The sequence below is a fragment of the Pan paniscus genome, chromosome 20 (assembly GCF_029289425.2).
Source record: "Pan paniscus chromosome 20, NHGRI_mPanPan1-v2.0_pri, whole genome shotgun sequence".
Classification (NCBI taxonomy): domain Eukaryota; kingdom Metazoa; phylum Chordata; class Mammalia; order Primates; family Hominidae; genus Pan; species Pan paniscus.
In genome coordinates, this window is record NC_073269.2 from 22,851,905 (window position 1) to 22,879,029 (window position 27,125).

The 27,125-nt window shown below is 54.9% G+C and overlaps 2 protein-coding genes across 8 annotated transcripts in view; both read left to right on the plus strand.

Moving 5' to 3' along the window:
- The window catches only part of KCNN1 (potassium calcium-activated channel subfamily N member 1), a 46,154-nt gene extending 38,215 nt beyond the window's left edge, over window positions 1–7,939 (plus strand). For 3 of the 6 annotated variants that reach the window (XM_055104430.2, XM_055104429.2, XM_055104428.2), the window contains 2 exons: window positions 2,313–2,382; window positions 6,931–7,939. In XM_055104430.2, the coding sequence (XP_054960405.1) occupies window positions 2,313–2,382; window positions 6,931–7,221 (361 nt within the window). In that variant the 3' untranslated portion in view covers window positions 7,222–7,939. The remainder of the gene's footprint in view (window positions 1–2,312; window positions 2,383–6,930) is intronic. The other 3 variants (XR_008622206.2, XR_008622205.2, XM_014342578.5) reach the window with 3 other exon arrangements.
- A 147-nt stretch (window positions 7,940–8,086) lies between these two features.
- ARRDC2 (arrestin domain containing 2) lies at window positions 8,087–21,288 on the plus strand. 2 transcript variants are annotated; one of them, XM_034944795.4, is made up of 8 exons: window positions 8,087–10,404; window positions 15,923–15,989; window positions 16,183–16,330; window positions 16,804–16,906; window positions 16,995–17,251; window positions 17,368–17,530; window positions 17,744–17,901; window positions 20,099–21,288. In XM_034944795.4, exons 1-8 carry the CDS (start codon window positions 10,146–10,148, stop codon window positions 20,150–20,152), a joined length of 1,209 nt encoding a protein of 402 aa, XP_034800686.1. In that variant the 5' UTR covers window positions 8,087–10,145; the 3' UTR covers window positions 20,153–21,288. The 2 variants fall into 2 exon arrangements, with proteins under 2 accessions (XP_034800686.1, XP_003817832.1); XM_003817784.6 differs by lacking the exon at window positions 8,087–10,404 and adding an exon at window positions 13,436–15,796.
- The last annotated feature ends 5,837 nt before the right edge of the window (window positions 21,289–27,125 follow it).

Consider the following 27,125-nt stretch of genomic DNA (forward strand, 5'->3'; position numbering starts at 1 on the left):
TGGTGACTCACACCTCGTAATCCCAGCACTTTGGGAGGCTGAGCCAGGAGGATCGCTTGAGGCCAGGAGTTTGCAACCAGCCTGGGCAGCAAAGTGAGACCCCGTCTCTACAAAAATAAAAAAATTAGCCCAGTGTGGTGGCATGTGTCTATGGTCCCAGCTACCCAGGAGGTTGAGGTGGGAGGATAACTTGAGCCCAGAAGGTCAAGGTTGCAGTGAGCTGTGATTGCGCCACTGCACTCCAGCCTGGGCCACAGAGCAAGACCTTGCCTTAAAAAACTATATATGGCTGGGCGCAGTGGCTCACGCCTGTAATCCCAGCACTTTGAGAGGCCGAGGCAGGTGGATCCCCTGATGTCAGCCTGGCCAACATGGCGAAACCTTGTCTCTACTAAAAATATAAAAATTAGCCGGGCATGGTGGCACGTGCCTGTAGGTTGTACTGAGCTGAGATCGCACCACTGCACTCCAGCCTGGGTGACAGAGTAAGACTCAGTCTCAAAAAATCAAAAATAAAATATATTAAAATAAGTAAATAAATAAAATTTTCTCAGGTGAGTCCAATATGCAGCCAGTCAGCAAACTTTTTCTGTAAAGGGCCAGATGGTAAATCTTTCAGGTTTTATGGGCCAGACCGTTTCTGTCCCACTCTTCAACTCTCTGCTGCTGAGGCAGGGAAGCAGTGAGGATAACCTGGTGTGGCCATGTTCCAAAGAAACCTTATTTTCCAAGACAGGCGGCCGGCTAGATTTGACCCACAGGCCATAATATGCTGACGACAATGCTGTCCACTAGAATATCACGTGAACAACATATATAATTTTAAATTTGCTAACAGCCACATTAGAAAAAAGTACAAAAGGCTGGGCGCGGTGGCTCACGCTTGTAATCCCAGCACTTTGGGAGGCCGAGATGGGTGGATCATTTGAGGTCAGGAGTTCAAGACCAGCCTGACCAACATGGTGAAACCCCATCTCTACTAAAAATACAAAAAAATTAGCTGAGCGTGGTGGCACATGCCTGTAGTCCCAGCTACTCGGGAGGCTGAGGCAGGAGAATCACGTGAACCTGGGAAGCTGAAGTTGCAATGAGCCAAGATCACGTTGAGACAGTCCCCTGGACTGGCTTAGGTACAGAAGGGAGTGCCAGCAGGTGCAGTGGCTCATGCCTGTAATCCTTTTGGAGGCTGAGACGGGCGGATCACATGAGGTCAGGAGTTCGAGACCAGCCTGACCAACATGGTGAAACCCCATCTCTACTAAAAATACAAAAATTAAACCAGGTGTGCTGGTGAGCGCTTGTAATTCCAGCTACTCAGAAGGCTGAGCCAGGAGAATCGCTTGAACCGGGGAAGTGGAGGTTGCAGTGAGCTGAGACCATGCCACTGCACTCCCGCCTGGGTGACAGAGTGAGACTCCGTCTCAAAAAAAACAAAGGGATGGTCAAAAGGGGCGAGGGCATACACTAACCAACTCCCGCTGTGGCCAGCTGTCCAGAGACCAGGGTCACCAGTGCCAACACCAACACCAAGTAGCAAGTGTGGGTTCAAATCCTGCCGGGGTGCGGATGGGCAGTGGCTTTACCCCTCTGAGCCTCAGTTTCCCCCTCAGGAGATGATGTCGGCATAGTTTTCTGAATGAAACACCGCCTCCGGTGGTGGAGAGAGGACAGGTGTGCCCCTGAGGGGCTGGCACAGAACGCTCAGAGGCTGGGCACCTCCCCAGAGCAACGGCAGCCCCTCGGCCATCTGGGAACCCCGTGCGGGGCCCTAGGGTGGCATCCCCGGGAGGTGGGCAGGGTTGGGTACATGCCGAACAACTGTGCTGAGGTTAAAATTGCCTTGTGATTTTTCTCCTGCTCTGCCCGGTCCTGCCAGGGCTCAGAAGTAAGTGTTCTCCCAGGGGCTTGGTGGGGCTGGGAAATCGGGGGTGCATGGTGGTCACAGACAGGGGGTACACCCGGGGCATGCCAACCCCAGCCTCAGAGGCGGGCAGGGTTCACATCTGCCCCATGGATCCGTGCAGGCTTCACCTTGGTCTGGGATCCAACTTCCTGGGGCAGTCCTGAGTTGGGCCGGAGACAGGACCAGCCAATGGGTGGTGTGGGCGGTGGCCAGGCTGACTTCTGGCCCTGGCGCACCGGCTGTGTACTGGGAGGGAACAGACTACAGGGAATTGGCCTCCCAACTCCCACCTCATCCTCTGATGCATGTCCCATAGGTGACCCCGGGTGGGTGCATGAAAGTCCCTGCCCCCACTGCAGCCTCCACGGGAACCTGCCTAACCCCCTCCCCCAACCCCGTGTCCCCACAGGCTCCGGAGTGTGAAGATCGAGCAAGGGAAGCTGAACGACCAGGCTAACACGCTTACCGACCTAGCCAAGGTGAGTGGGTTGGGGCAGGGTGGGCCGGACAGGGCAGGTGGGGCCCCGGAGCAGATGGGATGGGGCTCAGCTCCTGCCGGAGGAGGGCACAAGGACCCGCTGTGGGCTGAGTGCAGTGGCAGGCAGATCGCTTGAGCTCAGGAGTTTGAGACCAGCCTGGGCAACATGGTGAAATCCCGTCTCTACAAAAAAAATACAACAATTAGCCAGGTTTGGTGGCGGGCGCCTTTAATCCCAGCTACTTGGGGGCTGAGGCAGGAGAATCGCTTGAACTTGGGGGGTTGAGGCTGCAGTGAGCCGAGATGGCACCACTGCAGTCCAGCCTGGGTGACAGAGTGACACCCTGTCTCAAAAAAATGATAATAATTTTTAAAATAATTTAAAAATTTAAAAAGAGTACACAATTAGGGGGCTAAATGGGTGAAGAGGTATTTCTAGATTTAGGCATACCACCTGAATTCAAGATCTGAAATGGAAGAGAAAAAATTCCTTTGCTATGGGTATAAATTCAAATGATAGCCTTGGGAGAAAGCTTATTTGTATAGCAATTAAACATCTGTCAGGAAATTTAAATTGATTGCAAGAGAAATTGGGGCCGGCTGGGTTCAATGGGTCATGCCTATAATCCCTGTACTTTGGGAGGCTGAGGCAGGCAGATCACTTGAGCCCAAGAGGTTGAGACCAGCCTGGGCAGCACAGAGAGACCCCATCTGTACAAAAAGAATAAAAAAATTAACCAGGCATGGTGGTGAGTGCCTGTAGTCCCAGCTATTAGGGAGGCTGAGGCGGGAGAATCACTTGAGCCCAGGAAGTCAAGGCTGCTATGAGGTATGATCACTCTGCTGCACTCTAGCCTGGGCAACAGAGCGAGACCCTGTCTCAAAAAAAAAAAAAAGCAAGAAAGAAATCAGTTTGTGTTATACATGGATCTGTGTGTTGATTCGAATATCAAGTCATCTCCCACTTTTTTTTTTTAGCTTTATTTATTTATTTTTTGAGACAGAGTCTTGCTCTGTCACCCAGGCTGGAGTGCAGTGGCGTGATCTCAGCTCACTGCAACTTCCGCCTCCCGGGTTCAAGCAATTCTTGTGCTTCAGCCTCCAGAGTAGCTGGGATTACAGGCATGCACCAGCATGCCCGGCTAATTTTTGTACTTTTAGTAGAGATGAGGTTTCGCCATGTTGGCCAGCCTGGTCTCGAACTCCTGACCTTAAGTGATCCACACCCCCCTCAGCCTCCCAAAGTGTTGGGATTACAGGCGTGGGCCACCGTGCTCAGCCCATTTCCCACTTTTTGAATTCTTCCACTGGAAGATGTGTCACTGGACCAGTTGCAATTAATCAAGTGCTTGAGATCTTTGCAACACTGATTTGAATTCCCTTCTGACCAATGACATAGTTTCAGAAAATAGCTTTTGCTCAGTGGCTACATCCCCTGATCTATCAGTCAGCTTGAGGCTAATTTCATGTTATCTTTAGAAAATGTTAAGTCCCATTCTATTTTATTTCTTGTCCCCAGTGCATTTTGGACTCACTTCCTCCATCACTAGGAAGAGAATGCAATCTAGCTTAATATTAACCTACAATAAATTTAATTTGGAAGGGAATCTTTTTTTTTTTTTTCTGAGACAGGGTCTTGCTCTGTGGTACAGGCTGGAGTGCAGTGGCAAAATCATGGCTCACCGCAGCCTCAACCTCCCCAGGCTCAAGCAATCCCCCCACCTCATCCTCTTGAGTAGCTGGGACTACAGGCGCACACCACCAGGTCCTGCTAATTTTTGTATTTTTTGTAGAGATGGGGTTTCACCATGTTGCCCAGGCTGGTCTCAAACTCCTGAGCTCAAGTGATCCTCCCGCCTTGGCCTCCCAAAGTGCTGGGATTACCGGCGTGAGCCACCGCACCCAGAAAAGAATCTTACAGAGAGAAAAACATATTCTAGACCCCTGAAGATATACAGTTAACTCTCAAACATGGGGGTTATGGGGTGCTGACCCCTTAAAAGTCAAATATTCCCATATAACTTCTTTTTTTCTTTTTGAGACAGAGTCTCACTCTGTTGCCCAGGCTGGAGTGCAGAGGTGCGATCTCAGCTCACTGCAGCCTCCATCTCCTAGGTTCAAGGTATTCTCCTGCCTCAGCCTCCTGAGTAGCTAGGATTACAGGTGTATGCCGCCACGCCTAGCTACTTTTTGTATTTTTAGTAGAGATGGGGTTTCACCATGTTGGCCAGGCTGGTCTCGAACTCCTGACTTCAAGTAATCCACCTGCCTTGGCCTCCCAAAGTGCTGGGATTACAGGCATAAGCCACTGTGCCCGGCCTCATATAAGTTTTGACGCCCCCTCACCCCAAATTTAACTACTGATAGCCTACCATTGACCGAAAGCCTTACTGATAAACAGTTGATTCACATATATTTTGTGTATATATACTGTATTCTTACAGTAAGGTATGGTAGAGAAAGGAAAATATTAAGAAAATCAGGCCAGATGCAGTGGCTCATGCCTGTAATCCTAGCACTTTGGGAAGTTGAGGAGGGGGGATCACTTGAGCTCAGGAATTCAAGACCAGCCTGGGCAACATGGCAAAACTCCATTGCTACAAAAAAAAAAAAAAAAAATACAAAAATTAGCAGGAGGCTGAGGTGGGAGGATCACTTGAGCCTGGGAGGTAAAAGCTGCAGTCAGCTGTGACTGTACCACTGCACTCCAGTCTGGGAGACAGAGCAAGACTCTGTCTCTAAAAAATAAAATTTTAAGCCTGGGTGTAGTGGCTCATCCCTGTAATCCCAGCACCTTGGGAGGCAAAGGTGGGCGGATCACCTGAGGTCAGGAGTTCAAGACCAGCCTGGCCAACATGGTGAAACTTTGTCTCCACTAAAAATACAAAAATTAGCCAGGTGTGGTAGCGGGCACCTGTAATCTCAGCTACTTGGGAGGCTGAGGCAGGAGAGTCGCTTGAACCCAGGAGGTGGAGGTTGCAGTGAGCCGAGATCATGCCTCTGCACTCCAGCCTAGACAACAAGAGCGAGACTCTGTCTCAAAAATAAAAATAAAAATAAAAATTTTAAACCTCAGAAAAGACTAAAAAGAACCACCCGAAGGCTGGACACTGCTCTGGCCTCCAGATGTCACCCTCTGGCTCTAGGGACTGTGGTGCCTGAGAGAGGCCAGGGTAAGGTCAGTGGTGCTAGGAGGGGAGGCCCCCACAAGGTGTTTGCACTCGGAGTGGGGTCTGCCTTGCAGTGATGGAAGGAAAAGGGTAGGAGGCACAGTGGAGGAAGCTGGGAGGAAGAGGCTGGGTGTGAGAGGACAGAGGAGCTGGGGTGGGCACCTCGTCCTGTCCTGTCTTCCTTCCACCACTGCCTCCATCCTCCCACGGAGGCCGCCGCGGGGTGGCAAACCAGTGTCCTGACCCAGCTGCGCTCAGAGCCGTAGAGTGACGTTCTAGTGCCACCTGGTGGCCAGAGTGGTGTCTCCACCCAGGACTGTCCCTGCCTGGCCGGCCTCCCCTGCCCATAGGGGGACAGTGCCAGAACCGGGCAGTTGAGGTGGTAGGGATGCCCCACTGGCTGCTGTAACAGTAATTGTGGCTGTCGTGTTCCCAGTCTGTGATTGCGTCAGATTCTCAGGGCAGTCACCTTCGTCATTAGACCCCTGTCCCCTCCCCAGCCTAATGGGAGGGGTGGCAGTTCACGACTGAACAGGGTCCCCCCTCCTCTTCTTCCTAGGCAGCCATGTCCCCACGCTCCTGCTGTTCCCCAGCCTGGAGCAACGTCAGCCCCAAACATCCCCCAGGTCTGTGGGTACCACTTGAGCACTGCCTGTGGCTATGTGTGCCCTGTGGCCACTAGACCCCCAGGGCAGCTCTGGGCATGTCCCCCCACCCCAGAACCTCACTAGGCCTTTCCCAGGCCTGCCAGCCCTGAGCTTGGCTTTCTTTCTTTCTTTTTCTTGAGACGGATTTTCCCTCTTGTCACTCAGGCGCACTGAAACCTCCACCTCCTGGGTTCAAGCGATTCTCCTGCCTCATCCCCCTGAGTAGCGGGGATTACAGGCGCCCACCACCACGGCCTGGCTAAATTTTGTATTTTTAGTAGAGACGGGGTTTCACCATGTTGACCAAACTGGTCTCAAACTCCTGACCTCAGGCGATTCGCCTGCCTCGGCCTCCCAAAGTGCTGGGATTACAGGCATGAGCCACCACAACCAGCTGAGCTTGGCATTTAAGACCTGTCTTTTAGGCTGGGCGCCTCCCGGGAAGAGGAGGTTGTAATGAGCCGAGATTGGGCCACTGCACTCCAGCATAGGTGACGGAGGGAGTCTCTGTCTCAAAGAAAAAAAAAAAAAAGAGAGAAAGAAAAGACCAGTCTCTCCCCTCATCCACTCTCCAATCCTTCCCTGGGCCCAGCAAGGGACCTCTGGGGCTGGGGGTATCCTCCCAGCCACCCCTCACATGGGCCCCATTAGTGGCTGCCACCCACCTGGAGCGTGTGGGCTGTCCCTCTCTGTCATTGGTGCCATGGTATCGTCCTTTCCTCTCTCACTCAGCGGCGCCTCTCTCCTGCCCCTCTCTGTCTCCGGCAGACCCAGACCGTCATGTACGACCTTGTATCGGAGCTGCACGCTCAGCACGAGGAGCTGGAGGCCCGCCTGGCCACCCTGGAAAGCCGCTTGGATGCGCTGGGTGCCTCTCTACAGGCCCTGCCTGGCCTCATCGCCCAAGCCATACGCCCACCCCCGCCTCCCCTGCCTCCCCGGCCCGGCCCCGGCCCCCAAGACCAGGCAGCCCGGAGCTCCCCCTGCCGGTGGACGCCCGTGGCCCCCTCGGACTGCGGGTGACGGCCCTGCCCGCCACCAGACCCCTAAATCTTGGCCATCGTGTGGCCACCACCTCCGGGAAGCCTTGTACAGTGGCGCCTCTTGGAGTTCAAGAAGCCGACGCTGAGTCAGGCTGAGTGGACTGAGGCCTGCCCCGCCCAGACTGCCCAGGCAGAGGGCAGGGCTGGACCATGGGTGAGGGCAGGGGAGCCCGGAGCTTCCTCTGGTCACCTGGTCCCCCGACTCTCCCCAGGCCCCCGGTGGGCATGGAGCAGCCCGGGGAGGGGTCCGTGCTGGTTCTGAATAAAGCAGGACCCGCCTAGTGGCTGCCTGTGTGCGTGGCTGGAAGGCACTGGTGATGTCCCAGGAGGTAGACCTCCAGCCCCGGGTACCAAGATGAATGTGGGAATCAGAAAAACCTGTTCCCATCACCGGCCTAGCCTAGAATCCTAGCCTAGAAGCCCTCTCTCCCTCTGGGCTGGAGCTCAGTGAGGGACAACTCTCTAGGGACACCTGTACCAGCCCCACCTGGCGCTGAGATCCCTCAGACAGCATGGCCCAGCCCTGGCCGGAAGCATCGCTCCCCTTCAACCAACCGCATTGATGGACACCCACTGTGTGCCAGGCCCCAGCGGGGCCCATGGGGGAGGTGACCTGGGTGAGGAAGGTCATTTGGGTTTTTGTGAGATTTGTATTGAGCACCTGCTGTCTACAGAGAATGTGATGATGTCAATTACCACACTGATTCCTCATCAGAACTTGACCATGGTGGGATGGGGGGGAAACTGAGGCCCAGAGAGGTGACTCTACCTACCTGGGACCACACTGCGAGGAAGGATGGTGCATTCAAACTGGAAATCCCCTAGGCCAAAGTAAAGAACCGGACTGGCTGGGCGCAGTGGCTCACACCTGTAATCCCAGCACTTTGGGAGGGTAAAGCGGGCGGATCACCTGAGGTCAGGAGTTCAAGACCAGCCTGGGCAACATGGTGAAACCCTGTCTCTACTAAAAATATAAAAATTAGCTGGGTGTGGTGGTGCACGCCTGTAATCCCAGCTACTTGGGAGGCTGAGGCAGGATAATCGCTTGAACCCAGGAGGTGGAGGTTGCAGTGAGAAAAAACCTAGACTTGGTGGAAGGGACTCCATGGAGGAGCCATGGGGACGTCAGGAGGAGGGGTTATTTGGTGACATCCAGGGGTCAGAGAGACCCTTCAGGGGTGGGCTAGAGGGGAGGGTTCCAGACACAAGTAGAATCAGAAAGGTCCCTGGAGGCCATGGGCTTGGGTGCTGGGAGCAACAGGCATTTACTTGGCAGATGCTGAGCCCTGGGTGGGGCGAGGAGGCCTGGCTCCTGGGGAGACGACGCTGTGCATAGCCGAGGAGCCCCAGGTCCTGGCAGCCTCTGATAAGGCCATCCATCGCCTGGCTCAACGAGATAACTAGGCCGTGGCTGGTGCATGAATGACCAGCTTGGGCCCAAGCACGAGAAGGGTATGAGGAGGTGCTGGTCAGACCCGGGTTCGAGTCCTGACTCTGCCACTGCTGGGTGACTCTGGGCAGTGGCTGCCCCTCTGGGGCCTTGGTTGTTTCATCTGTAAAATGGGGTGACAGTCTATTTAACCAGAACTCCCTAAAAAGGGCCAGGCAACTGGTAGGTGCTCAATAAATGCTCCTTCCCGCCTGAGGGATCACATTGGAGTCTTTGGCAGGACTCATCCTTTCTACCCTGTTGTCTGGCTGGGGAAACTAAGGCCTGAGAAGGAAAGGGGCTGTCCTTCGGGGTGAGAACCCAGGGTTCGGTTAAGGAACATCCGTGGGTGTACCTTCCGTGCCAGTGGTAGCTCCCAGGTCTGATGGCAGAGGCACAGTAAACCCACAGTACTTAAAAAAAAAAAAAAAAAAACCAAAGCCATAAAGTTATAAACAGGCCGGGCGTGGTGGCTCACGCCTGTAATCCCAATACTTCGGGAGGCTGAGGTGGGAGGATCACCTGAGGTCAGGAGTTGGAGACCAGCCTGGCCAACATGGTGAAACCCTATCTCTACTAAAAATACAAAAATTAGCTGGGCGTGGACGACTCCTGTCGTCCCAGGTACTCAGGAGACTGAGGCAGGAGAATTGCTAGAACCAGGGAGGTGGAGACTGCAGTGAGCCAGGATCACGCTACTGTGCCCTGGCCTGGGCGACAGAGCGAGACTCTGTCTTAAAAAAAGAGAGAGAGAGAAAAGTAAACAAGGCAAGAAAGAAAGAGAAAAAAAGAAAGAGAGGAAGGAGGGAAGGAAGGAAGGAAGGAAGGAAGGAAGGAAGGAAGGAAGGAAGGAAGGAAGGAAAAAACAGAGAAAAGTAAACAAGGCCAGAGGTGGCAAGGGGACTCTGAGGAAGTGGCATTTGGGCGTGGGCAGGATGGGTGGGAGAACGGATCTGGTAGCGGAACGGCCCAGTGCGGAGGCGAAGAGAGCTACTCGAGGTGGATTTTGTTTGGGGGACAGCCATGAAGTGACAATGACGGGGAGACTGAGGCGGTGCCGGGTTCTGGGCGGGGGGGGGGTAGTGGGGGGCGAATGAGACCATAGGGCTGAGATCTGCGGCTGCCTCGGTGCCTCCCCAGCCACCTCCGCCCCTGCCTGCTTCTGATTCAACAGCGCCGACCCTACAAAAACAGGGCCCGCCCATCTCCGAGGATGGCAAAGTCAACAGTGCGGGCACGCGGGCGGCCAGTCCCCGGCGGCCCGCGTGCGTCACGGGGGCGGATGCAGAGGACCAGGAAGTTCGCCGACGACGCGCCCGCCCTGGGCCACCGGCGCCGGCCCAAGTTCGCCGGGGGGGCCCAGAGGAAGCTTGGGGCACGCGACGGGGGAACGCGGAAACCCCGGGGATCTGCAGGCGCGCCCGGGCCGTGTGCCTTCTCTCCGCGTGTCCAAGCCGTGTCCCCAGCCGCGCGCCATGCGCTCTGGGGGCGTGCGCAGCTTCGCGCTGGAGCTGGCGCGGGGCCCGGGCGGCGCCTACCGCGGCGGGGAGCGGCTGTGCGGCCGGGTGCTGCTGGAGGCGGCGGCGCCGCTGCGGGTGCGAGCGCTCGAGGTGAAGGCGCGCGGCGGGGCGGCCACCCACTGGTTGGAGGGTCGCAGCGTGGGCGTCAACGCCGTATCCAGCGACTACGCGGCCGCGGAGACCTACCTGCGGCGTCGGCAGCTGCTGCTCCGAGGTGAGACACTCGTCGCGCCGCCCCCGCAGCAGCCGGGACCCCCTCGGCCGCGACCCTCTTCAGGGCCGGAAGCCTCTCAACTTAGAACCTCTGCGGTCGGGTGATCCTTTTCAAGGAGCGGGAACCCCTCTTCCCGGGGTCCTGACCCTCCCACAGGTCAGGAGTTCAAGACTAGCCTGGGCGACATGGTGAAACCCCATGTCTCCAAAAACTACAAAAATTAGCCAGGCTTAGTGGCGCGCGCCTGGAGTCCCAGCTACAGGCTGAAGTGGGAAGATCGCTTGAGCCTGGGAGGTAGAGGTTGTAATGGGCTGAGATCGCACCACTGCACTCCAGCCTGGACACCCACCCCGCCCTGGTCAGGACCCCCACTAACCGGGAGCGTCTACCCAGGGTCTGGGTGTTCCCTTCTCTGGAGCCAGACTCCCTCAACGTAGAGGCTGTGCGGTGGGGAGACCCCTTTCAAAGCAGGGGGACCCTCCTGTTAGAGTCCAGGAAACCCGTGGGAAATAGAGTGGGAGATCTCCCTGGTGGACCCCAGTGTCCCCGTTGATCCCAGGCCTGGAGTCCCTGATTCTCAGAGAAGGCCGCCAACTCGTGTTACCCAGGGCCCCACCTCAGTTTACCCCACAGGGTCTGCAGCGCTGAGTTCTTCCCTGGGGTAGGGTTGGGGGTCTGGTGGTATTTCCCGGTGAGGAGGTGGAAATGCATCCCAGAGGGGAAGAGATGAAGTGGGGTCACATTCTCCTGGGAGTCTGGGTCTTGGGCAGGTCCCTACTCTTCCCCAAACCTCAGTCCTTCTCGCACCCCAAGCGCCCCTAGGCCACGCAGCTGGTCACCAGCGAGCCAGGGGTTACAGAAGGAGGCAGTCCATACCCTCACACCCTACTGTGTGGCTGCGGGAGGGCTTCATCCTCTCTGGGCCGCCCTGGCTATTCCTCCGGGCCAAGCCAGACCTCACTATACCCGTCTGTAAAATGGGTCGGGAGGGAGGCAGCTCAGATTCTCGACAGCCCCACTTTTTTCCCAGCGCTGCGGGCAATAGAAGCTTTGGGCACACAAGAGCCACAGGTGTGGGGGACCCTTCCCTCCCCAGCGGTGGAAACAGAAGCAAGTGCGGTGGGGCAGGGCAGGAAGGGGCCCAGGAGGCACTTCCCTTCCCCGGCGACTCGGAGAACTATTGGGACCGCTTTCACCCGAAGGCCGGCCCAGACACTCAACGGCGACTTCCTCAAAACACTGGAGAGGCAGCCGGGTGCGGTGGCTCACGCCTGTAATCCCAGCACTTTGGGAGGCTGAGGCGGGCAGATCAGCTGAGGTCAGGAGTTCGAGACCAGCCTGGCCAACATGGTGAAACTTTGTCTCCACTAAAAATACAAAAATTAGCTGGGCGTGCTGGTGGGCGCCTGAAATCCCAGCAACTCCGGAGGCTGAGGCAGAAGAATTGCTTGAACCTGGCAGGCGGAGGTTGCAGTGAGCTGAGATGGCACCACTACACTCCAGCCTGGGCAACAGAGCGAAACTCCGTCTCAAAAACAAAAACAAAAACAAATAAACAAAAAACACTGGAGAGGCGAGCCTGGTGGGTCCACCTGTGGTCCCAGCTATCACAGAGGCTGAAGCGGAAGGATTGCTTGAGCTAAGTTAGAGGCCAGCCTGGGCAACATAATGAGACCTTCCACCCTCCACTCCGTTTTTGTGTTTGTTTTTGTTTTTGAGACAGGGTCTTACTCTGTTGCTCAGGCTGGAGTGCAGTGGCACGATCTCGGCTCACTGCAACCTCTGCCTCCCATGTTCAAGTGATTCTGCAACCTCAGACTCCTGAGTAGCTGGGACTACAGGTGCCCGCCACCACACCCGGCTAACTTTTTGTTTTGTTTTGTTTTGTTTTTCTGAGACAGAGTCTCACTCTGTCACCCAGGCTGAAGTGCAGTGGCGCCGGCGCAATCTTGGCTCACTGCAACCTCTGCCTCCCAGGTTCCAGTGATTCTCCTGCCTCAGCCTCCCGAGTAGCTGGGATTATAGGCGCCCGCCAACACGCTGGCTAATTTTTGTTTGTTTGTTTGTTTGTTTGGGGGACGGAGTCTCCCTCTGCTGCCCAGGCTGGAGTGCAGTGGCACCATCTCGGCTCACTGCAAGCTCTGCCTCCCGGGTTCACGCCATTCTCCTGCCTCAGCCTCCCGAGTAGCTGGGACTACAGGCACCCGCCACCACGCCCGGCTAATTTTTTGTATTTTCAGTAGAGACGGGGTTTCACCATGTTAGCCAGAATGGTCTCGATCTCCTGACCTCGTGATCTGCCCGCCTTGGCCTCCCAAAGTGCTGGGATTACAGGCATGAGCCACAGTGCCCGGCCAATTTTTGTATTTTTAGTAGAGACGGGTTTCACCATGTTGGCCAGGCTGGTCACGAAATCCTGACCTCAGGTGATCCATCCACCTCGGCCTTCCAAAATGCTTGGCTTACAGGCATGAGCCACCATGCCCGGCCCCCATCTCTTTAAATACATAAAAATTGGCTGGGCGCAGTGGCTTACGCCTGTAATCCCAGTACTTTGGGAGGCTGAGGCAGGAGGATCACTTGAGGTCAGGAGTTCAAGACCAGCCTGGCCAACATGGTGAAGCCCTGTCTCTACTAAAAATACAAAAATTAGCCGGGCTAACTTTTTTTTTTTTTTTTTTAGGCGGAATTTCACTCTTGTTGCCCGGGCTGGAGTGCAATGGCGTGATCTCGCCTCACTGCAACCTCCGCCTCCTGGGTTCAAGTGTTTCTCCTGCCTCAGCCTCCCAAGTAGCTGGGATTACAGGCATGCGCCACCACACCCAGTAAATTTTGTATTTTTAGTAGAGACGGGGTGTCTCCATGTTGGTCAGGCTGGTCTCGAACTCCTGACCTCAGGTGATCCGCCTGCCTCGGCCTCCCAAAGTGCTGGGATTACAGGCGTGAGCCACTGCGCCCGGCCAAGCTGGGCTAATTTTTAAATTCTCCCAGCTACTCAGGGGGCTAAGGCAGGAAAATCACTGGAACCCAGAAGGTGGAGGTTGCAGTGAGCCAAGATGGTGCCACTGCACTACAGCCTGGGTGTCAGAGCAGAGTGAGACTCTGTCTCAAAAAAAAAAAAAATTAAATTAAAATTTTGGCTGGGTGCAGTGGCTCACACCTGTAATCCCAGCACTTTGGGAGGCTGAGGCGGGCAAATCGCTTGAGCTCAAGAGTTCAAGACCAGCCTGGGCAACATGGTGAAACCCCATCTTTACAAAAAATACAAAAATTAGCGGGGCATGGTGGTACACACCTGTAATCCCGGCTACTCGGGAGGCTGAGGTGGAAGGATCGCTTCCTTCCACCTGAGGTGGAAGGGAGGCAGAGGTTGCAGTGAACCTAGATCGCGCCACTGCACTCCAGCCTGGGCAACAGAGTGAGATCCTGTCTCAAAAAAAAAAAAAAAGAAAAGAAAAGCAAATTTAAAAATTGTTAAATTGTTAAACATTTAAGGAAAAAAACAATGACACTGGAGGGGCGAGGCCAGTGGAGGTGCTGTGTGACCTCGGGCAGAGCCCCACCCCTCTCTGGGCCTTTGGGGTCCATCTGCGAAATGAATTGAGGGAGGCGCTGGCTCAGTAGTCCCTTCAGGGTTACCTAATCCCGCTTCTCCTCCCGGACTTAACGGCCTACTGTCTCCCCTCTAGAGTATCCATTGAAACCTGGCCTAAGGTCCCAGACCTTCCTTTCAACTCCAAAGACCCATCCTCCCAGGCAGCCTTCCAGGCTGATCACTGTGCCTCCAACTCCGTCGTTCCTGTTCTGATCCCCATCACGGGCTGAGGGTGACCGTGTTTGTTTATGACCGCCCCCTCCACCCACACACCTCACTGAGGTGGTGGAAGTCTCCTGAGCCAGGCTCAGAGGCGGACAGTCACGGCAGGGGATGGGTTCAGCGGCAGCGCATTACGCTGCCACGAGAGGGCGCCAGCGTCCCGCAGACGACGCAGAGGCAACTCCCGCTGGAGAAACTCCATGCGACTTTTCTTTGGGGAAACTGAAGCCCAGAGAGAGGTCACGCCGTCCCGAGGCCACACCGCAGCTGTGGACCTGGGGGTGCCCGAGCGTCCCCTGCATTCAGCTCTGTGGCGGGACGGGGGCTGAGGATGACTGGAGCAGGCACAAGGGCTGCGGGAAGGTAGGGTTTGCCAGAGGCTGAAAATTGGGAAGGGAACATCAGTTCGTAGGTACCGCTCCTGGGCGAATGCGCCGAGGCGCGACCGAGTTGACGGTATGTCAAGAGCAGGTTGATGACCCGGGAGCGAGGCTCTTGGAGGAGTCCAGCTGGGGCTGCACGATGATCCATGCACAACCTTCTGAGGTCAGGACTGATTTTTACTTTCTCCCGGCTCTACAGAGGTGGAAACTGAGGCTCCAAGAGGTTGTCATTTGCCCAGAGCCACCAGCTAAGCGGGACTTGAATCAGGGAAGGGGTGCAGCAGGCACCAGTGTGGAGAGCGGTCCCACCCACCTCCTCCGCTTCTCCCTTTGCATAGCGGGGGAAACAGGCCTGGAACAGTCATAGGCTCTCTGGCCCTCAACTGGGGCGAGAGTCCCCCGCCCCAAATCGGGCTGGACATGCCTCGAGTCACATCAACGAGGGGCGGCTGGTGAGCGATTAAGCCGAGAGGCTGAAGGCTCTGCTAGGTGACCACAGGCCTGGGCCCTGCCTCTGGACCTCTTTTTTCCCTCTTTACCCCCGGGGTCCGCGAGAGACCAGCTCTGGCAGCCTAAGGGCTTCAGTTTCTCCCCGGGGTCCGCGAGGGAAGGCGGCAGCCGGCGGTGAGCAGCGGCGTTTGTTATTTTGCTCCACGCCCGGGCAGAGCCACGCCCCTTGTCGCGCTATTGGTGGAGTCCCTTCCCGGGGCGGGGAAGAGACGGTGACCCCACCCCCCCGCCCTGCCGTATAAAAGCGGCGCCGACGCACGGCGCGGGGATTTTCTGCTCCGGTTGGTGAGCGCGCCTGCGCGTTGACGGCGATTTTGCGTTCTGAGGCTGCAGCGTCGGCATCTTGAGCTGCCGGTTCGCGAGTTCGAGGCCAGGTTCCGCGTGTCTTGGGTTCGCACCCCGGACGCGATGCTATTCGACAAGGTGAAAGCGTTCTCGGTGCAGTTGGACGGCGCGACCGCGGGCGTCGAGCCCGTGTTTAGCGGCGGCCAGGCCGTGGCGGGCCGGGTGCTGCTGGAGCTGGCAAGCGCCGCGCGTGTGGGTGCCCTGAGGCTGCGCGCGCGGGGCCGCGCCCACGTGCACTGGACCGAGTCGCGCAGCGCGGGCTCGAGCACGGCTTACACGCAGAGCTACAGTGAACGCGTGGAGGTCGTGAGCCACCGCGCCACGCTCCTGGCGCCAGGTACGGATGGAGGACCCCTGCTCCAACACCAGTTGTGTGCCTCCCACCACCTGGACGGCGGTACCTCCGTCAGCCCTGGGACCCCAGCGCAACCGCTCAGTCGCCTCCTTTTTCTCCTACCTGCAGATACCGGGGAGACCACGACGCTGCCTCCTGGGCGCCATGAGTTCCTGTTCAGCTTCCAGCTGCCCCCGTAAGTCCTCTGGGGTGCAGGGTTGCCCTAAGCCTGCAGCCCCTTCCAGATTGGTACCTCCAATACTGGATATCTGGGCACCTCTGAGCCCCAAGACTCTCCCCCTGGGAGGCCCCCGGAGTGTCTGTGTCTCCTTCTCCCTGCCTGCTTGTCTCTGTATCTTGCCCCCTGAAGTCCCATCCCTCCACCCTAGGACCCTGGTGACATCCTTCGAGGGCAAACACGGTAGTGTCCGCTACTGTATCAAGGCCACCCTGCACCGGCCCTGGGTCCCAGCACGCCGGGCAAGGAAGGTGTTCACTGTCATCGAGCCTGTGGACATCAACACGCCAGCCCTGCTGGTGAGTGGCCACCCTTGGGGAGGTAGGTTGGGAGTATTGTAGGAAGGGGCCTGCCTGACTGCTGGGCGACACCAACCAATAAGATGGAGGTCATAGGTGGGCCCTGGCAGGGAGGGAGGCAGGTGTGGGAATGCGTGTGGAATCCACTGGGATCTGCACCCATTTGCCGTGTGACTCTGGGCAAGTGTCTTGAAGCCCTCTCTGAGCCTCAGATGCCTCTTCTGTGAAATAGACCAGAGCTGCGGCTTACCAAGTGTGAATTACACACCAAACACTTGGCTTATGCATTTCGTTTCTGGCTTTATAAGATAGGTTGTGTTCCTGGCTCTATTTAACAGATAGTTCCTGGATTGTTAAAAAGAAACCAAGCCCTGCCCAAAGTCCTCCCTCAGCTGGGGGTGGTTTGGAAGCTCCACAGCGACTGTGGTTTGCACAAAGTGACTCATCCATGTCACTTTCCTCTACACCGACAGGCACCTCAAGCGGGGGCTCGGGAAAAGGTTGCCCGATCCTGGTACTGTAACCGTGGCCTAGTCTCTCTTTCGGCCAAGATCGACCGCAAGGGCTACACCCCAGGTAGCAGGTGGACCGGACTGGGTTGGGACGGGGGCTGGTGTTGGGGCTGCAGGAGGGGAAACTGAGGCCCCACTGCTCCTTGCTGCAGGAGAGGTCATCCCTGTCTTTGCCGAGATCGACAACGGCTCCACACGTCCTGTGCTGCCTCGGGCAGCCGTGGTGCAGACACAGACGTTCATGGCCCGAGGCGCCCGAAAGCAGAAACGGGCAGTGGTGGCCAGCCTCGCGGGCGAGCCGGTGGGCCCTGGGCAGCGGGCGCTGTGGCAGGGCCGGGCACTGCGGATTCCCCCAGTGGGTCCTTCCATCCTGCACTGCCGCGTTCTACACGTGGACTACGCACTCAAGGTAGGGCATCCTGCTGGCCCTGGGGGAAGCTGAGGCCTCAGTCTCCCCAGGCATAGGAGGGAGGTGGGGGCTGGGGAGGCTGCCTGGGCACCCTCCCTTATGGTTCCTTCCTCCAGGTCTGTGTGGATATCCCAGGAACGTCCAAGCTGCTGCTGGAGCTGCCACTGGTGATCGGCACCATTCCCTTGCACCCTTTTGGCAGCCGTTCCTCCAGCGTGGGCAGCCACGCCAGCTTCCTGCTGGACTGGAGGCTGGGGGCCTTGCCGGAGCGGCCTGAGGGTAAGCTCCCACCCTGCTTGCATGCAGAGGGTGGGTGGATACATGGAGAGGTGGATGCCGGGTCAACTCTCTCACCACGAGTCCCCCGGAATCCCAACCAAAGGACATACAGCCTGGCAGCCCCAGAGCTGGCACAAGCCAGCTCCTGGCCCCTGGTCCCTTGGAGCAGGGCTCTCTCCTGCCAACCTCACCCATCCTGTCTCTCACTTCCAGCTCCTCCTGAGTACTCGGAGGTCGTAGCCGACACCGAGGAGGCAGCCTTGGGGCAGAGCCCCTTCCCGCTTCCGCAGGACCCCGACATGAGCCTTGAAGGCCCGTTCTTCGCCTACATGCAAGAGTTCCGCTACCGCCCGCCACCCCTGTACTCTGAGGTGAGCTCAGGGGTCTGAGAACCACCCATGCCTCTCTGGGCCCTGGGAGCCTTGATGGGGTGGCAGACATAGTAGATGGGTTTTTTTTGTTTTTTTGTTTTTTTAGACAGGGTCTTGCTCTGTCACCCAGGCTGGAGTGCAGTGGCATAATCATAGCTCACTGCAGCCTCGACCTCCCGGGCTCAAGCAATCCTTTCGCCTCAGCCTCTTGAGTAGCTGGGACTACAGGCACACGCCACCACATCCTGCTAATTTTTGTGTTTTGTTTTGTTTTGCTTTGCTTTTTGAGATGGAGTTTCAGTCTTGTCACCCAGGCTGGAGTGCAATGGTGCGATCTCAGCTCACTTCAACCTCCGCATCCCTGGTACAAGCGATTCTCCTGCCTCAGCCTTCCGAGTAGCTGGGATTACAGGTGTTAGCCACCACACGCGGCTAATTTTTGTATTTTTAGTAGAGACGGGGTTTCACCATGTTGGTCAGGCTGGTCTTGAACTCCTGACCTCAGGTGATGGCCTGCCTCAGCATCCCAAAGTGCTGGGATTATATGCGTGAGCTACCACGCCCGGCCAATTTTTGTATTTTTTGTAGAAATGGGGTCTCACTGTGTTGCCCAGGCTGGTCTTGAACTCCTGGGCTCAAATGGTCCTCCCATCTTGGCCTCCCCAAAGTGCTGGGATTACAGGCGTCAGCCACTGCGCCCGGCTGGCAGAGGATTTTAATTGTTGACAGAATTTCGCTACATACAGTCGGCCCTCTGCGTTAGCAGGTTTGGAATCTGCAGATTCAACCAAACATGGGTCAGAGACATTTGAAAAATAAATACATACATGGATAATACAGATTAAAAATATGATAGGCTGGGTGCGGTGGCTCATGCCTGTAATCCCAGCACTTTGAGAGGCCAAGATGGGAGGACTGCTTGAGGCCAGAAGTATAAGACCAACCTGGGTAACATAGCAAGACCCCCATCTCTACTGCAAATAATACAAAATTACCCAGGCTTGGTGGAGTCCATCTATGATTGGGAGGCTGAGGCAGGAGGATCGCTTGAGCCCAGGAGTTTGAGGCTGCAGTGAGCAATGATTGTGCTATTACATACTCCAGTCTGGGAGACAAAACAAGACCTCATCTCAATACTACTACTAATAGTAATAATGCAGTATAACAGTGATTAAATAACATTTATATTTTGTGTGTGTATATGTGTGTGTGTATATATATATATATATATATTTTTTTTTTTTTTTTTTTTTTTTTTTGAGATGGAGTCTTGCTGTGTCACCTAGGCTGGAGTGAAGTGGCACAATCTCGGCTCACTGCAATCTCCACCTCCCGGGTTCAAGCAATTCTCCCTGTCTTAGCCTCCCGAGTAGCTGGGATTACAGGCATCTACCACCACGCCCAGCTAATTTTTGTATTTTTTAGTAGAGACGGGGTTTTGCCATGTTGGCCAGGCTGGTCTAGAATTCCTGACCTCAGGTGATCTGCCTGCCTTGACCTCCCAGAATGCTGGGATTACAGGCGTGAGCCACCACACCTGGCCATAAAGTATTATAGGTAATCTAGAAGAGATTTAAAGTACACGGGAGGGCTGGATGCAGTGGCTCATGCCTGTAATCCCAGCACTTTGGGAGGCTGAGGTGGGCAGATCACTTGAGGTCAGGAGTTTGAGACCAGCCTGGCCAACATGGCTAAGCCAGGTCTCTACCAAAAATACAAAAATTAGCTGGGTGTGGTGGCATCCACCTGTGATCCCAGCTACTCACGAGGCTGAGGCAGGAGAATCGCTTGAACCCAGGAGGTAGAGGTTGCAGTGAGCCGAGATTGCGCCACTGCATTCCAGCCTGGGTGACAAAGCGAGACTCTGTCTCGAAAAATAAAATGAAATAAAAATAAAGTACACAGGAGGATGGGCTTAGATTATCCGCAAATATTATGCCATTTTATATCAGGGACCTGAGCATCTGTGGATTTTGGTATCCACGGGGTTCCTGGAACCAATCCCCTGTGGATACCAAGGGATGGTATACACTCAGCTCCAAAACCCTCTTTGCACCCCAGTCTGCCCTAGACACCACCTCCCGATGGCCTCGTCCCTGGTCAAGGGCGGGAGTTGGGAGATGGCTAGATGGGGAGTGGTATTTCTGAATTTCTGTTTCCAGTGTCCTCTGAGGCTTAATGGGAACATTTCTCTTAGGAGGATCCAAACCCACCCTTGAGGGACATGAGGCCGCGCTGCATGACTTGCTGAACGGCACAGGGACCCCTCGAGGAACAAGATCGCACACCAGCTTTCAGCCACCATGACTGTGGGGAGTGGCTGGACCAAGGGCTGACCTCCCCGACTGCATCAAAGTTCGGGAACCAAGTCTCAGAGTGAGGCGGGGGCCTTTTGGATATCACATGGGACAGAGGAAGAGCCCGGCTGGAATCTGACTTATCTGGACCGCTGTCCTTGTGAGGCATTGAATGCCCAGTGCAGTATCCGAGAGACTGTTTAATAACCTGTCTTCCCAGCCTGTTGGTGGTGCTGGAATCCCCTAGGAGCCTTCAGTCTGGGAGAAACAGAGCCAGACATAGACAGTTCCAGCATCACAGAACCAGAAGAAGAGACCTGCAACTGTGAGAGTCCAGACAGGAAGCAGAGAAGGCGTCCTTGTGGAAAGGGCATTTTAGCTGAGGCTTTGGAGTACGAATAGGAGCTCAGCAGGCAGACGAATGAGGAATAAAGGTCAGAGAAGGTCAGAGCTGAGTGACGTTTGGAATCCACCCCATTTATTGTAGAATTGGGGGTTCAGAGGGCAGGTGCCTCAGAGTTGAGGCCACACAGTGAGGTCTGGTGGGTGAAAGGACCCAGGAACGAGGCGTTCAGGAAAGCAGGTTGTCAGAGCTATGTGGAGTCTTTGGGTGGCAGGGGCAGCCGCTCCAGCCTTTGAAGACTTTGAAAACCAGAGATTCCTGGCGCAGGCTTGGACTTCCTGGGAGCTCCTCCAAGTACCCAGGGGCATCAGAGCTGCCTGGGTGTTACATGGCCCAGGGAACCCAGGTTCAGGGTAGGACAGGCAAGACCAGATACCCAACGTGCAAAGTGAAAACACTGGGCTCCCTGTTAAACGATGAGGAATTCAAGACAGTGACAGCATTACGTCACCCCTGGGGACAGAGGTCAGCCTAAGATGACACACGGGGACTACTGTGCTTCCGGAGGCTCCCTGTGTCCTGGAGGAGAAGAGCATTAGAGGGGGCAGCTGGACAAGCTCCCAACTGCAGAGTCCCAGCCCTGGCTGGGGCAGGGCCCCGGCCTGGGACTCAGCATTTCTGATATGCCTTAAGAATTCATTCTGTTTTGTACAATTATTTTTTAAAAGTAAACGTGTGGAGAAAGAATCCGGGCTTCTTGGTTTATTTCCGCCCCCCATCTGGCTGCTGAGGGAACTGGGACTGCCATCCCTGGTCACTATCTTGGAGACTAAATTCCTGGCCAAGGAAGGCAAAGGGGCTCATGATTGAGAAGGGGAAACTGAGGCCCAGGACTGGGAGGGGGTTGGTCCAAGGACATATGAGGAGGCTGAGCTGGGGTGGGAGCCGAGCCCTGGGTCCCATACCTGCACCCCCTATGGGAGTCTCAGAGGCTGGCGGGGGCTGAACAGTGGAGGACAAGCAGAGAACTCTATCCTCAGAGAGTGGGGAGCAGGGGGCTGGGGCTGGGAGGAGCCGCCTGAGTACGGGAACATCCTGTCATCTGAGTCTAGGTTTGGTTTTTGTGGGGTTTTTTCTGTTTGTTTTTGTTTTTCAGAAGGAGTCTTGCTGTGTCGCTCAGGCATGGTGTAGAGTGTAGTGGTGTGATCTCAGCTCACTATAACCTCCACCTCCTGGGTTCAAGCGATTCTCCTGCCTCAGCCTCCAAGTAACTGGGATTACAGGTGCCTGCCACCACACCCGGCTAATTTTTGAATTTTTAGTAGAGACGGGGTTTATTTTTTTCTTTCTTTCTTTCTTTTTTTTTTTTAAGACAGAGTTTCGCTGTGTCACCCAGGCTGGAGTGCAATGGCTTGGTCTTGGCTCACTGCAACCTCCGCCTCCCGGGTTCAAATGATTCTCCTGTTTCAGCCTCGAAAGTAGCTGGAATTACAGGCATGTGCCACCACGCCTGGCTAATTTTTCTATTTTTTAAATAGAGACAGGGTTTTACCATGTTGGCCAGGCTGGTCTCAAACTCCTGACCTCAGGTGATCTGCCTGCCTCAGCCTCCCAAAGTGCTGGGATTACAGGTGTGAGCCACCATGCCTAGCCCTGGATTTGTTTTTATTGAGGTGAAATTCACATATTGTAAAATTCACCACTTGAAAGTATTCAATTTAGTGCACTTTACAATGTAGCATTTAATACTCATAATGTTTCTTTGGTTTGGTTTTGAGATGGTCTCACTCTGTTGCCCAGGCTGGAGTGCAATGGCCCGATCACAGCAGCCTCAAGAGATCCTGGGCTCAAGAGATCCACTTGCCTCAGCTCCTCGAGTGGTTGGGACCACAAGTGTGTACCACCACACCCAGCTAATTATTTTTTTGTAGAGACACGATCTCCCTTTGTTTCTCAGGTGGGTCTTAAACTCCTGGGCTCCAGCAGTCCTCCCGCCTCAGCCTCCCAAAGTGCTGGGATTACAGATGTGAACCATCACAACCGACCTGGCTATTTACGATGTTATGCAACCATCACCACCATCTATTTCCAGAACATTTCTATCCCTGCCAAAGGAAACCCTGTCCCCACTAGTGATCAATCCCCATTCCCCTTCCCCCACCTCCAGCAACCACTTTCTGTCTCTGGATTTGCCTATTTTGAACATTTCATATCAATGGAATCATGCGGCCTTTTGTGTCTGGCTTTTATCACTCAGCATGTTTTCCGGGTTCATCCACATTGTACCATGTATCAGAACTTCATTCCTTTTTCTGGTTGAATAATATTCCATTGTGTGCGTAGACCACATTGTGTTTAGCCATTCATCCGCGGATGGACATCTGGGTTGTTTCCACGGCTTGGCTATAGTGAATCTTGCTGCTAAGAACACGCGTGTTCAAGGATTACTTTGAAAACCCACGGAGCTGTTAGGTGGCCCTAGTGGCGTGGGGCTGTTATTCTTCTGGAGTTACAGGTGGGGATAGTGAGCTCAAGAGAAAGAGACTAGCCTGGCCGACATGGTGAAATCCTGTCTCTTCTAAAAAGAATACAAAAATCAGTGAGACGTGGTGCAGGCACCTGTAATCTCGGCTACGTCGGAGGCTGAGGCAGAAGAATCACTTGGACCCGGGAGGTAGAGGCTGCAGTGAGCTGAGATCATGCCACTGCACTCCAGCCTGGGTGACAGAGTAGTGAGACCCTTTCTCAAAAAAAAAAAAAGGAAAAAAAAAGGAAGTAAAGAAGGAAGGGAGGGAGGGAGGAGAAAAGAGAAGAGAAAAAAAGAAAAGAAAAGAAAAGAAAGGGGGGAGGGAGGGAGGGAGAGAGAAAGAGAAACAAAGGGAAGAGGAAGGAAGGGAGGGAGGGAGGGAGAGAGAAAGAGAAACAAAGGGAAGAGGAAGGAAGGGAGGGAGGGAGGGAGGGAGGGAGATGCTCCACTCAGGGTCCCACAGTCAGGACTGAGACGGCCAGCACTCAAAACTGCCCCTTGGGCCAGGCACAGTGGCTCACACCTGTAAATCCCAGCACTTTGGGAGGCCGAAGCAGGAGAATCGCTTGAGCCTAGGAGTTTGAGACCAGCCTGGGCAACATAGCAAGATCCCGACTCTACAAAAAAAATATATAAAAAATTAACCAGGTGTGGCAGTGTGGACCTCTAGTTCTAGCTACTCAGGGGGATGAGGTTAGGAGGATCACCTGAGCCTGGGAAATCGCGGCTGCAGTGAGCTATGATCGCACCACTGCACTCTAGCCTTGGCGACAGAGTGAGATCCTGTCTCAAAAAAATATATAAACACTGCCTCTTAGACTCCAGAGTCCATGCCGCCCTCAGGCCACATGATACTGTGCCCCTCAAGCTCCCGCTGAAGCTCCGCCTGTCTCACCTAAGCCCTCGTGCCCCTCCAAGGTTGGGCAAGGCCCCATTGAAACCCTAGTCTGGGCCGGGCGCGGTGGCTCACGCCTGTAATTCCAGCACTTTGGGAGGCTGAGGTGGGTGGATCACGAGGTCAGGAGACCAAGACCATCCTGGCTAATACGGTAAAACCCCGTCTCTACTACAAATAGAAAAAAATTAGCCGGGCGTGGTGGTGCGTGCCTGTAGTCCCAGCTACTCGGGAGGCTGAAGCAGGAGAATGGTGTGAACCCAGGAGGTGGAGATTGCAGTGAGCCGAGATCGTGCCACTGCACTCCAGCCTGGGTGACAGAGCAAGACTCTGTATCAAAAAAACAAAAACAAAAACAAAAAGAAACCCTAGTCTGATAGCCCAGGCTGTCCCAGCCAGCCTGCCCAAGGCAGCAGAAATTAACTGGCAGGCTGGAGGCTGGAGTGGCCATTGTCAGGGCTAGGAGCCAGGGATGAGGACAGGGGGACCCAGGGGCTGGACATGAGGAGATCTGGGTTAGGGCTTGGCTCTCTGTGTGACTGCAGGCAGGTCACCTTGTGTCTGAGCCTGTTTTGTCATCTGAGACTCTGGGAGACAGGCCATCCCCACACCCTACCACAGTCCTCAATCACGTCCTTCCTCTGGCCTGAGGGTGAGCCCTCCTTTCCTGCTACCCCTGGTTCTAAGGTCTACCAAGACCTCCTTTGACCTGGCATCAAGCTTGGAGCATGCCATACATGGGAGGTCCCTGGGGCCAGCAGAGAGGAAGCATTCCCACAGCACAGTCACTAGAAGCCGAACTGACAGTCTCAGTAGGAAATGAGTTATTTGTCATGAGGGGTGTGCAAGACATATCAGTTTCCAGATCCATGTTCCCAAACAGAGGAGAGTCTAAGGTATTTATTCCAGCAAGGGATGTGGGTACAGTGCGACAAAAAGATTCCACCCAGCGGGGGTGGGAGGACAAGACGCCCCGTGTCCTCAGGACTCCTGAGTCTGCAACTATGGGGAACTTGATCCCGACAGAAGGAGAACTTTCCGGTTCAGATGATCAACAACCAGGATTAAGCTGGCCCAGGTAGTCCCAATTCAGGAAACTTCCTGAACATGGGGAGGGGCCTAGGGAGCCCAAAGGCAGGTGGTCAACTTCTATCAAACATGAAATGAGGCCGGGCGCGGTGGCTCACGCCTGTGATCCAGCACTTTGAGAGGCTGAGGTGGGAGGATCACGTAAGGCCAGGAGTTTGAGACCAGCCTGGGCAACAGAGCGAGACCCCATCTCTACAAAAAAAAAAAAAAAATGTAAACATTAGCTGGGCCTGGTGGCATGTGCCTATGGTCCCAGCTACTCAGGAGGCTGAGGTGGGAGAATCACTTGGCCCAGGAGGTCTAGCCTGCAGTGAGCGATGATCAAACCACTGTACTCCAGCCTGGGTGACGTGGCAAGAATTTTTCTCCAATAATAATAATAATAACAACAACAACAGCAGGCCAGGCACAGTAATCCCAGCACTTTGGGAGGCCGAGGCGGGTGGATCACGAGGTCAGGAGATCAAGACCATCCTGGCTAACACAGTGAAACCCCATCTCCACTAAAAATACAAAAAATTCTCCGGGCGTGGTGGCGGGCACCTGTAGTCCCAGCTACTCCGGAGGCTGAGGCAGGAGAACGGTGTGAGCCCGGGAGGCGGAGCTTGCAGTGAGTGAGTGGAGATTGCGCCACCGCACTCCAGCCTGGGCGACAGAGCGACACTCTGTCTCAAATAAATAAATAAATAAATAAATAAATAAATAAATAAATAACAAAATAACAAAAACCCCAACCCTCTCCAGGCCTGTAAGACCCCCTGCCCACCTCTCCCTCCAGATCCCCCTCCCTCCCCGTCTGCTACTCAAACACTCCAAGCTGATTTTTATTTTTATTATTTTTATCTTTTAGACAGAGCCTCACTCTGTTGCCCAGGCTGGAGTGCAGTGGCTCGATCTCGGCTCACTGCAATCTCCACCTCCCAGGTTCAAGTGATTCTGCCTCAGCCTCCCAAGTAGCTGCGACTACAGGTGCCCACCACCATGCTCAGCTAATTTTTGTATTTTTAATAAAGACAGGGTTTCACCATACTGGCCAGGCTGGTCTTGAACACCTGACCTCAAATGATCCACCTGCCTCGGCCTCCCAAAGTGCTGGGATTACAGGTTTGAGCCACCACGCCCGGCCCTCCAAGCTGATTTTTACCTTGGGGACTTCTCATATACTATTCCCCCTGCGAAAAGGCTCTTCCCCCATTGGTGGTTTCTCTTTACCCCCTGGCCTCACTTTTTCAGAGCCATTCCAACCTCCTGGCCAAAGTTGCCACCCCCTCCATCACTCCCTCTCCTATCTCTCTGTTCTGTAGTCTTCCTAGCCCTCATCACGCTCTGAAATTACTACTTAGATGTTCATTTATTTGTCTGACCCTCTGTGGGCAGGGCCAGATCCAGGCTCTGACCCCCGCCCCAGCATGCAGCAGGCATGAGGGTGGTTGACTAAGTGACTGGGGGACCACTGCTCTGCCTACTTTGATGTGGATGAAGACTCCTCTTTTTTTTTTTTTTTTTTTTTTTGAGACAGAGTCTCACTCTGTTGCCCAGGCTGGAGTGCAGTGGGGTGATCTCTGCTCACTGCAAGCTCCGCCCCCCGGGTTCATGCCATTCTCCTGCCTCAGCCTCCCAAGTAGCTGGGACTACGGGCGCCCACCACTACGCCTGGCTAATTTTTTTTTGTATTTTTAGTAGAGACGGGGTTTCACAGTGTTCGCCAGGATGGTCTCGATCTCCTGACCTCGTGATCTGCCCACCTCGGCCTCCCAAAGTGCTGAGATTACAGGCATGAGCCACCGTGCCCGGCCTTTTTCTTTTTTTTTTTTTGAGACAGCATTGCCCAAGCTGGAGTGGAGAGCCTCGATCTCGGCTCACTGCAAACTCTGCCACCCGAGTTCAAGCAATTCTCATGCCTTGGCCTCCTGACTAGCTGGGATTACAGGCACCCATCACCACGCCCAGCTAATTTTTGTATTTTTAGTAGAGACAGGGTTTCACCATGTTGCCCAGGCTGGTCTTGAACTTCCGACCTCAGGTGATCTGCCCATCTTGGCCTCCCAAAGTGCTGGGATTACAGGCGTGAGC

Coding starts and splice junctions, on each gene's coding strand:
- ARRDC2 (XM_003817784.6), top strand. CDS start 15,523: ATGCTATTCGACAAGGTGAAAGCGTTCTCGGTGCAGTTGGACGGCGCG. Junction 15,797..15,922: donor CGCCACGCTCCTGGCGCCAG/GTACGGATGGAG, acceptor TCCTACCTGCAG/ATACCGGGGAGACCACGACG. Junction 17,902..20,098: donor CGCCACCCCTGTACTCTGAG/GTGAGCTCAGGG, acceptor CATTTCTCTTAG/GAGGATCCAAACCCACCCTT.